The following is an 11,520-nucleotide window of genomic DNA, read 5'->3' on the forward strand; positions in this document are numbered from 1 at the left end:
TCGGTAATGATTATACTTTAGATTTTGTGCATTTTCCATCTTTTTTTTCCCTGCCTAGGTGCCTTTTAGTACCTTCCCCATGAATTCGGCCCCTCCCTCTTCTCCTTTGAAACCAACTCACATAGCATATCTCTAGGAAGCCAACTTTGATTAATCCGACATGACATTATTCTTTCATTCCTTTATTCTTCCTTCTCAGCACTTACTTGAGTTCTCAACCCTGCCCTTTTGTGAGGAACATGATATAGAAAGCCTCAGTCTCTACCATCCACTAGGTGCAGTAGAAAGAGACCCCAAACCTGGGTTCAGACCCTGGCTCTGTCACTTATTAGGTGTATCTCTTCCCTGAGTCCAATTGTCTGAGAAAATGGCGAGAATAATTTCTGTGTATGGAGTTGTTGTGGGAATTAAATGAGATAAGGTATGTAAAGCACTTGTAGCATAGTAAGTGCTCAGTAAATTATTGCTTCCTTCCCAACCCATACATTAAACACTAATTCTGCGTGAACACATTAGACTTGTCTAAGACTTCACAAAAGGATGTGGGGAAGTGAGAAACCATCTGGGATTCATCAAATGCTGATGAGTTGGTGAAGGCCCATTTACAACTGAATCGTTGAATGTTTGTATCCTTCCTGTAACAAAAGGAAGCCATAGGGCTTAAGAGTTGGAAGATGGGCTTTAGCTGCTTTCAGGAATCTGCTTTCAGACCCAGCTCAGCTGCTTATTAGCTGTGTGATCTTGGGCAAGTTATTTGACCTCTCTGACCCTCGTAGAGTTGTTGTGACTATCAAATGAGTTCATGTAAGTGAAGTGCTTGGCATAACGAGAGCTCAGTAAATGCTGATGTTCCATCAGCAGCAATAGCGGGGGCAGTAGCAGACTTTACTTCCTAAGGGACCCTTTGAATGACTGAGAGTCCTTTCTTGGAAATTAGGATCAAGTCCAACTATCTCAATTTGCTAGCTTTTTCCCCCCCTCCCTGCTATTTAATGTTACATATCTACAGGAGAACTGGATTTTTTTTTATTGTAAATTCCTTTGTTTTCAAGGCTTCACACCTTTTTTTTTCCAGTTATAAGAGAAAATTTTGTTAGAGGCAAAAATGGAATGGCCATTGAATCTCATTCTGTTTAGAGGCTATCTCTGAGTTGTAACATATATAATAAAACCTTTTTATTTTCAGTCCTGTTTTAGTTATTTAATAATATGGGCATGCTATGCTTCAATAGTTTGCTACTGTCTTCATCCATTTGGGCTGTATAACAAACATACCACAGACTGGGTGGCTTATAAATAACAGAAATTTATTTCTCACAGCCCTGGAGGCTGGAAGTACAAGATGAAGGTGCCAGCATGGTCACATTTGGTGAGGGCCCTCTTCCTGGTCCATAGCCAGCGCCTTCTCGTTGTGGGCTCACATGGTGAAAGGGGCTAGGAGTCTCTTTGGAGGCTCTTTTATAAGGTACTAATCCCATCTAGTAGGGCTCCACCCTCGTGACCGCCCAAAGGCCCTACCTACTAATACCATCACATTGGGTGTTAGGCTTCTAACATAGGAGTTTGGGATGGGGGACGCAAACATTCAAACCATAGCTACTCCTCTCTCTTTTATTAAGGCATAGACTATGATTAGTTATTGGGCCATAGTTTGCTAATCTTTCGAAGTCTACATAATTTATTTATTTATTCAACAAGTATTTATTGATTGTCTTTTATGTATCAAGCACTCTTCAAGGACCTGGGAATATAGTAGTGAACAAAACTGACAAGGGCCTTGCCCCCATGACCTTTTCATCCTATTGGATAAATACAGACAGAAAACAAATATACAAATAAGATAGTTTCAGGTAAGTGCAATGAAGAAAAATAAGACAGACTAGTGAGATAGAAAGTGACTTGGTTTCTGGGAGAGGCCCAGATTTAATTTGAGGAGGAGTCAGCTGTTACAGTGCTATTGTGGCATTCACTGCTTAAAAACTGCTGAAAAATGTGATTTCTTGGTGAATTTTTCCTTTTTCACCTCTCTTATGTCCAAGGTAGATACGGCTGATTTAGCAATGAGATTATTAATAGAGTCTTTGTTGTATATTCTTTTTGTTTTCATTATGTCTTGATATAAAATTAATATTTCAAAAACTTTGTATTATATAAGTAATATACATTATAGACAAAGTTAGAAAATATAGACAAAATGAAAAAATTACTCTCCTGTAATTCCACCATCAACTTCAGGGGCTGACACACTATGGCCTGTGGGCCAAATCCAACCCACCGCCTGTTTTTTTTTGTACAAAATTGTTATTGAAGACTAGCCTGTAATAAAGGGTGTAAATACCAGGTATATGTCCAGCTTGATAAGTGTTAACAAACGAATGCATCTCCCAGATCAAGGTGCAGAGTGTTGCCAGTACCCCAGAAACCTCCCTCACAACCCCTCCCATCACTGTCCACTCCCCAAAAGAGCCACTATTTCAAATCCTGTCACCATAGATTGATTATATTTATTTTGGGAATTCATATAAATGGAACCATAAAATATTTACTCTTTTAGTCTCGCTTCTTTTGCTCAGCATTGTAAGATCCATTAATACTGTTGTGTGGAGCAGTAGTTCGTTTTTTACTAGATGAGTGCACCAGAATTTATTTATTCATTCCATGATTGATGTATCTTTGTAGTATTTCCATTTTGGGACCTTCCGTATAAAGCCATTATAAACATTCTCATATGTGTCTTTTAGCGGACATATGTATTCATTCCACTTGGCATATAACCAGGACTAGAAAAAACTAAACCATAAGCTACAATACAGCCAAAGAGTTTTTGATGTGGATGTACTATTTTACATTCCCTTCCACATCATATGAGAATTGCATTTGTTCCACATTTTTGACAGTACATGGTACTAGAAGTTTTTTTTTTCAGTCAGGTTCATTGAAGTATAATTTACATACAATAAAATCTACCCTTTTTCGATGTGCAAGTCTATGAATCTAGACAAATGCATAGTTTTATAGCCACCACCAAAAATCAAGATAGAAAATATTTCCATCACCCCAAAAAGGATCATGTCCCTTTGTAGTCAATCTCCTCCCACCCTCAGGCCCTGGCAACCACAAATCTTATTTCTGTCCCTGCAGTTTTACTTTTTCCAGAATGTCTTATAAATGGTTACAGTATGCGGCTTTCTGAGCATACTTTTCACTGAGGTTCATTCTTGTTGTTGTATGTATCATCAGTACTTTGTTCCCTTTTGTCCTTTTTGTTGCTGAGTAGTTTGTCCATTCCCCAGGTGATACACACTTAGGTTTTTTCTAGCTTTTGGCAGTTTGAATAAAGCCACTCTAAACATTCACATACAGTTTTTTGTGTGGACATGTTTTCATTTCTCTTGAGTAAACACCTAAAAGTAGGATTACTAGGTCAACAGGGCATGTGTATGGTAGCTTTATAAGAAACTTCCAGACTGTTTTCTCAAGTGGCTATACCATTTTACAGTCCTGCCAGCGTGGCATTGATCTGCCGGTTGCTCCTCATCCTTACCAGCACTGGATATTGCCTTTTTTTTTTTTTTAGACATTCATTCTAGTATTATATAGTAGTATCTCATCCATGCTTTAAATTTGCCTTTTCCCGATGACGAATGAAGTTGGACACTGTTTCATGTGCTTTCTTTGCCGTTTGGAGATTCCTCTTTTGTACAGTGCCTGTTTATGTTATTTGCTCATTTTTGTATTGGATTATCTAACCTTTTCTAATTGAATGATAGGAGTTTTTTTAATATGTTTTTGGATACAAGTTCTTTGGCAGATATATTAATTGCAAATATCTTCTCCCTCAGGGTATTCTACCTGTTTTGAAAATAGTTTTTTGCAACATAGCTACACTCACTTGTTTTATCTGTGGCTGCTTTTGAGATATGGGGGCAGAGTAGTTGCGATAGACACCTAGTGGCCCATAAAACATAAACTATTTAGTGTCTGATCCTTTACAGAAGTTTGTTAACCCCTGATCTAGGTAAATGTATTCATTTTATATGACTTCATAACAAATTACCCCAAACTTAGTGGCATAAGACAACACAAACATGAAGTACATTACATTTCCCGTGGGTGAGGGGGCTGAGGACAGCTTAGCTGGGCCTCTGAGTAGCCCTCACAGGCTGGGTTCTCATCGGGAGACTTGATGGAGGGACGGTCCGTGTCCATGCTTACTCAGCTTGCTGGCAGAATTCATTTCCTTGCAGCTGTATGAATGACAGCTTTATAATAGTTGTTTTACTGGTTATAGGCCAGAGTCTGCCCTCAGTTCACAGCATAGCAGCTAGGTTATTCAGTGCCGGCGGGAGAGTAAGAGTGAGTCTGCTAGCAAGCAAGATAGAGTCTTATATAACATAACAGAACCACAGGAATGACATCTCACCACCTTTGCCACATTCTGTTGGCTAAAAGCAAGTGACAGGTCCTGCCTGTACTCGAGGGTAAGGGATTATACAAAGCCATGAACACCAGGAGGCAGGGCTCGCGGGGTCATTTTAGAGTCTGTGCACCACAGTAACTATTATTAATATATTGGTGTCTAAGTTTACATATGTTTTCCTTATATAATTGAATATCAGTTTTTAAGCAAAAATGGGATCATGCTTACAGTTTGTTTCGTAACTGGTTTTATAGCAGTATCGTGAACAATATAACATGAACATCTTTTCAGGCCAAAAAATGTAAATCCGTATCATTTAATGGCTGCATTGTATCTCGTTAATGAGTATACCATCATTTATTTAATCAATTCCCTCTTATTAGATGTCGAAGTTGCTTGCGATTTATGCCACATTTTACCAGGCTGCCAGAGAAATGTGTGTGAGTGCCCATTCCCCCACACTGCTCTGGCACTAGATGTGATTCTGATGCAGTCAGTGGCTGTTGATGAAAATGTATAAGTAAAACTGAACCGGTCCCTTTTCTCCTTCGTCCTCCTACCTATCTCTGGTTTAGATAAGAAGGCTGACTGCACAATCACAATGGCTGACTCGGACTTACTGGCTTTAATGACTGGGAAAATGAATCCTCAGTCGGTAAGTATGATGGCACTTCTATCCTGCTAGTAGGTGGGTCTTTTAGCCCATTGCACTTCATCTCCTGCCTCAGTCTCATACCATAAAGTGCAAAGTGGTCAAACCCAATAAAAAGCAAACATTTGTGGAGCAAACTATGTACCAGACATTGTCCCATGTGCTGGAAATTCTCAGGGCCCCACAGTTTGGTGTGAGACAGATCTACAAGGAGATAAGTACAGCCAGATATCCAACATACCACGCCTGGTTTGTGGTTGGGAAGGGTGGGGGAAGGAGCAGCCATGTCTTCCTGGGCCATCAGAGAAAGGCTCAGAGAGGAATTGACACTTGAGCTGAGCCCTAAGGGTGATCAGAAGTGAGCAATGCAGAGATGGAGAGTAGGAGCAATCCAGGTGGCAGGAGGGAATGGTGTGAACAAAAGTGTGACCTTACATTTTGTGTGTTTGCCCATGTTCTTTGTCTGAGCTGTCCTTCCCTGACAAACTCCTTGTCTCTCAAAATAAGCTCAGATGTCGTCTCCAAAGACCTTCCAAGTTGGGGAGCTGTAGCCAGCCCCTCCTCTGGTCCACTTCCTGGGCTGCTAGCTTAGCACTTGTCACATTTTATTAGTCAGAATGTGCCTATCTTCCCTATTAGATTGTGGGTATCTCAAAGGAACAAACCACATCTTAACTTATCTTCATGTCTCCAGAACTTAGTGTGATGCCTGATGTTTTTAGGTTTTCACAATTGCTGGATTAAATTGTATTTGTCTAAAATGTATTTATACCGTGTATAGATTTTCCTGGTCCCCAAATTGTCAAGGGTTTGTACTCTTTAGTTGCATAGTGGTGAACAGACTTGATATAGCTTTCCATTAGCCATAGATAGCAAAAAAGAGACTAAGTTGCTTCTTTCCATTGTAACCTTATTTTTTGTTGTTGTTGCCTCAGTCTGATTTGTTTTAGGTCTTTTCCCAGTGGTCCCATGGTAATTTGAAAGATTGGATAAAGCAACTAAATCTGACTCCCAATTGTTAGGATTTTTTGAAATGCTTTTTCTAAGCAACTAAGCATATTTCAGTTTATGTGTTGACAAATGAGAGACGTGCATCTGTGACGTTTCAACTGAATACACACCATTGGCACTGACATTTCCACCCACTGAGCCCGGTCCAAAAATCTGGACAGAACAGAGGCCACCATATAGGAGCTGGCTGTCGTCTTCCCTCCCACCCACTGCTGCTCATTCCGCCATGCACTCACTCCGTGCACTTCCTTGGCAGGGGAGATCACACTTCACAGGTCAGCTGCTCTCCTTCTCTCAGTTTGGGGAGCAAAGTGTCACCTTATTTTTCTTGAACACCTGTTAGCACTCAAAGGAATTAAAGATAAAAATGGCAGACCTTTCTATTAATGCGCTAATGGCCTTCCCTTATGCTCAGTTGAGGATTTGACTGGAAACCGTTAAATGCAGTGGAAATTATAATTTCAGTGTTTGGCTACAGTTGAAACAAGGCAGCGTACTCTCCGGCAGCAAGCACACATGAAGCACACCTAGGGCCAGACTAAAATGACTCTTATGTTTGGGTTCTCTAACGGGTGAAGATGCATGTTTTCTTTATAATAATTAGTCAGTAAAAAGTCATTTTCTCTTTTAATTAAACAGAAAGGAAAAGATGGTGCGCTTCTCTTCTCGGTACCACTAGCCCATATTTTTAGAGGACATGTGTTAAATATATTGTGTTCTGAGACACCTGACCTTTAAGTCATCAGACAGAAGGCTGTGTGCCATATAGAAAGGAAATATTTAGTTTGTCCAGACAGAGGAGGCAAAAAAAAAAAAAAAAAAAAAGGAATTAGTCACCCTTACCAGAGGTGTAGGAAAAGCAGAGCTCTGCGTTCCCATGGATGAGGCAGAGGAGCTCCTAACTTCCTAATGTACTTGTTAAAAAACTAAGATGATGAGGAACTTTTTTCACCTAGCCTTTCCTTATTTTCAGAATTGAGTTAAAGGACTGAGATCATAGCAGGAAGTCATGCTATGTTCCCAATTTTGATATTTCTCTAAAGTTTTCCTGGGATTTTGTTACATGATAAATTTAGCAAGCATCATGTGATCTAATCCCAGGCATTTGTTACATGGAACAAATTGTGGCTCTGTTCTTCAGAGGTTGGATTCTTCTTGAGCCAAAGATTAACGCAAGCACCTCCGTCTCAGCAGGCTGCCTGGCCTCCCTCCTTAGGGATAAATCCTTTATCGTGGAGACCCAAAAGGGAAAAAATTGGTGACATTTCATCCACATTGTATTCTAAGAGTTTCTAAGTGTATTCACGTGCTTTTTCTCTCGGCAGACTTCTGAAAATTTCAGGTCATATTCCTGATCCACATGTAATGTTTTTAAACAAAATCAATCTAGTATGAACCCACTTAGTCTAATATTTGGAAAACGTACTGCATTGAGGAAGGCAGGTGAAGGAAGACTCAGTTTCTAAGAGAAGACATTTGGGAAAATGTGCCTTTTGACTGCTCTGTGTGAAAGCATGGCTTTTACAGTTCCTTCCGTTGGAAGAATCTGGGTCTAAATCTACTCCAGAAAGCAAATTTCATCTTTTGAAGAAAGTATGAGAGACCCGATAAATAAATGATCTCAGGGCTGGATAGTCTAGAAATATCAGCAATCTCAAAACAAAAAACACCACGTAATGAATTTTCTCTCTTCTCACTCACAGGCCTTCTTTCAAGGGAAATTGAAAATCGCGGGCAACATGGGCCTGGCTATGAAGTTACAAAATCTTCAGCTTCAGCCAGAAAAAGCTAAGCTGTGAAGAACTTCCTTTGCCTACCTTGGAAAAATCAAGATGAGACATATAGATATATAGCCATATATTTCATTGTCAGAACCTAAACTGAAACCACGCATTGGCAAATAGCACGAGCTATGTTTTTAAATGGGTGTGATCAGTCCTGTTTTTCCAGAGCTCTGGGTGAATAGAGCCTGGTGGTATTACTACTGCTTTGCTGAACTGCATACAACTGTGCATTACAAAGTTAACATGGTAATTATGGTTTGGGGTAAAATTGAATTTCAGAATAAAATTAGGAACAGCAAAATCCCAAAACTATGTAAACAAAAGCTCTCATTTTGCTTATAAAGTATATTTAAGGATTATTCTGCTGAAGATTCAATTTAAGTTTTCCTTGGGAGAACTAGGGAAGAAACAAAATACTAGTAGCTGGCCAGTAATTCGTGTTGTGCATTTAATGACCTTAATCTATTTTACATTAATAGCTTTTACAATTCTGTACCGGGATTAAAAAAAAATTTTTGATGTTGCATTTTGTGCCATCAATATGGTATTTTCTTCCCAAATCTAAATAAAAGAGATGTGATCAGAGCTTTTGGGTGGGCAGGAATTTATAGCAGTACACATGCCTATTTTTTAAATAAAAATATTTTTAAATGGGTCTCTTTCTTGAAAAATCAGTGTTAGAGTTAAAACACTGTTAAAAATAATTTAATAAGATTCCCTTTGAGATGCACAGTTTTAAAATTATAATCACATATTAATTTAAACTTTATAAAGCTCTCAGTCTCTTGTTATAATTTTCCTTTTTCATATGTTTAGTTTATCCACATATATCTTTCATCCTAGTTTTTCTAATGCTAATGTTATTTCTTATAACTCAGTAACATATGGGGTAAAATAATGCTTTTGGAAGAAAATCTAATAGAGAATTAAAATAGCTCTTCCTGATCGTCTTTGTTTTTATTGTGTTTTTTTCTTTTTGTTCAGGGTTGTCTAAATGATGGAGAGTGAAGAGAAACATTGGGGGATTTACAGTCTGTGTCATCTAGACGTTATCTGCTGGTTACCTTGACATACTCACTAGTCCTTGCTTTGGCAGGCCGTGTATTGCAGTGGAAGGAGCACTTGACTGGGAGCCAGGAGTCTTGCTTCTCTTAGGCAAATAAATAACTGCCTGCCTGGGCCTGTTTGCTAAACTGTTAAAAGAAGGGGTTTAAGTAGATGGTCTCTAAGATTTCTTAAGCTCTGATCATCCTGTGAGTCTACTCAGAGCCCAGCAAAACTGTTTGGGAGTTATCCAGGCCTTACGTTTCTGTCGTTAACACATTATTTCATCCCAAGATGGTCAGAGGCAAAAAGCCAGGTGGTTTCATTTGTTTGTTTAGATGTTTGGAGCCCATGTGAATCAAATCAGGACTGTGGGTCAGATCCCCATAGACCATTTAACTTTGCATGTTCTGTGACCAGAAGAACAGCATTTGGTAATGGCAAGACGATAAATTAACCCAATATAAGTTGATCTCAAGTCCCATAAAATGAATTCAGAGCACAGACCTCCTTCCTAATCATAGTAGCTTCTTACTCTGAGATAAAAAAGACTTCAAGAGAAAAGTTCCAACAAAATGTCTGATTTATCTGTAGTTTGGATTTGCTACCTCATTCTGCCTTCACTTGTCCCAGCTAACATGAGGTACCTGAAATAGGCTTTAGGGTGAGCCTGAAAAAACAAAAACAAACAGAAAAACGAAAATTGGTTCCTGGAGTAGAAACATATTCATATGTAAGTGCAACTTATATATTTAATAGAATACTACTTAGTGCTGAAATGTAGTAGCAGTTTAATTCCTAGGGAAGCATCATGGTTTGGAGGGAAAAGGTTAACAGGTCTGGGTTAAAACTGCTGCTGTTACTGGTTTTGCTACTTGAACAGGTTGAGTCTGAATTGCCTGATTTATAAAGTGGAGATATTAATATTGACCTCCTGGGATTATTGAGAACCTAGAGAGAGAGAGCATATGTAACATACCTAAATCAGTGTTACGTACATCCTACTCATTCTCAGTTCCCTTCCTGTAAATGTGAGTTCCCTTCCTGTCCTTACCACTACCTCTACCTCTTGCTTCTGATGCATGATATGATGTCTATAGTGTTTTCTTATGTCTCACTTTTGAGTCTTTTTATTTGTTCATTCATTGAACAAATATTTATTGAATGCTGACCGTGTATAGGGTACTATATTGAGGGCACACTGCTAGGCAGTGGAGGTAGTGATGAGATCCTCCCCTTAAGGTACTTACAGCCTAGTGGGAGAGACAGTCAATCAAAGAGATGAATAATTATTACAGATTATTACCATGCAGGAAATAGGGTGCTAATAGTGAGGGGTTTCCTTTGATAAAGTGGGTAAGGGAGAAATCTCTGAGGAGGTAATAGTTAAGCTGAGAGCTAAAGGTTGAGGAGTGAACCATACAAAGAACATTGCATGAAAGGGTAGAAAGGGGCTTGGCTTGTTTTAAAAATTGCAAAGGGGCCACTGTGAGTAGAATATAGGGAATGGGAAGGACCGACCCAATGTGAGGTTGGATAGGTATATAGGAGCCCGTTTATTGGAATTTGTTCATTATGGTAAAGCATTTGTATGTCATTCTTAGTGAAGTTGGGAGCTATTGAAGGTGTAGCTTTACGTATGTTTATTTCTCACTCATGCTGCATCTCCACTTTGCCATCAGATCCTAAGTCAAGAACCCAGGCTAATGGAGAAGGTGCTCTGGAGCGTTGTGATCATCAAGGCAGAGGAAGAGGAAAAGCTCAAGTATATGTTGGCTTTGAAAGTTCCCATTCGGAAGTGATCCGTATCACTTTTACTCTCCTTTCATTATCCAAAGAAAGTCACATGCCCCCCACCCAACTTCACAATCTTACTATATACCAGGAACAGAGAATGCAGTAAGAATATTTTTTGAAAGAACTGATGAACACAGAAGGGGGGGAATGAAATTGTCACTGTAGCTGCTCTGTGGAGAATGTACTGAGGATAGGGGGCTGGAGAGTGGGTGTTCAGATGCAAGAAGGTGGTGTCCTGGCCTAGTGTGTTAGAGATAGACATGGAAAAGTGAGTAGAGCTGACAGACTTGGTGACCGGATGTAGGGGCAAGAATAACTTTCAGTGACTGGCCAGGTGAATGGTGGGTCGTGACCGGAATGATGAGGGGACAAGCAGGTTTTAGGGAGAGTGGTTGAAATAATAAGCTCCACTTTTGAACTTGTTAACTTTGAGATGCCCGAGAGATTTCCTAGTGGAGACACCAAGGAGGCTTTACAAGACTGGAGCTCAGAAGTGAGGTCAGTTTGGAGATACATATCCAGAAGTCGCGAGCAGATGGGTGGTACGTAACGCTACAGGAATGATGATACCACCTGGGGAGAGAGCAGGGGGTTGGAGTAAGCCTTGAGGAACTTGGCTTTTAGAGATCAGGTAGAGGAGGAGGTATCTGGCAAAGGGGATGAGAGAAGTGGAGGGAAATGTCCTGAGAAGAGAGTACAGTGTAACCAAAAAGTGGGAGTGATCAGCTGTATCCCATGCTACTGTGAGGTCAAGTAGGATGGTGTCTGAAAAGCTTCTACTGGATTAAATTGGGCAACATGGAAGTCGTGAT

At 39.7% G+C, this 11,520-nt stretch overlaps 1 protein-coding gene across 1 annotated transcript in view; it reads left to right on the forward strand.

The window, feature by feature from the left end:
- Positions 1 to 8,813, forward strand: part of SCP2 (sterol carrier protein 2) — a 107,487-nt gene extending 98,674 nt beyond the window's left edge. Inside the window, exons 15-16 of the mRNA XM_019742794.2 lie at positions 4,996 to 5,075; positions 7,787 to 8,813. Coding sequence (XP_019598353.1) covers positions 4,996 to 5,075; positions 7,787 to 7,882 — 176 coding nt within the window. The 3' untranslated portion in view covers positions 7,883 to 8,813. The remainder of the gene's footprint in view (positions 1 to 4,995; positions 5,076 to 7,786) is intronic.
- The last annotated feature ends 2,707 nt before the right edge of the window (positions 8,814 to 11,520 follow it).

Source organism: Rhinolophus sinicus, linkage group LG06 (genome assembly GCF_036562045.2).
Source record: "Rhinolophus sinicus isolate RSC01 linkage group LG06, ASM3656204v1, whole genome shotgun sequence".
Taxonomy (NCBI): Eukaryota; Metazoa; Chordata; class Mammalia; order Chiroptera; family Rhinolophidae; genus Rhinolophus; species Rhinolophus sinicus.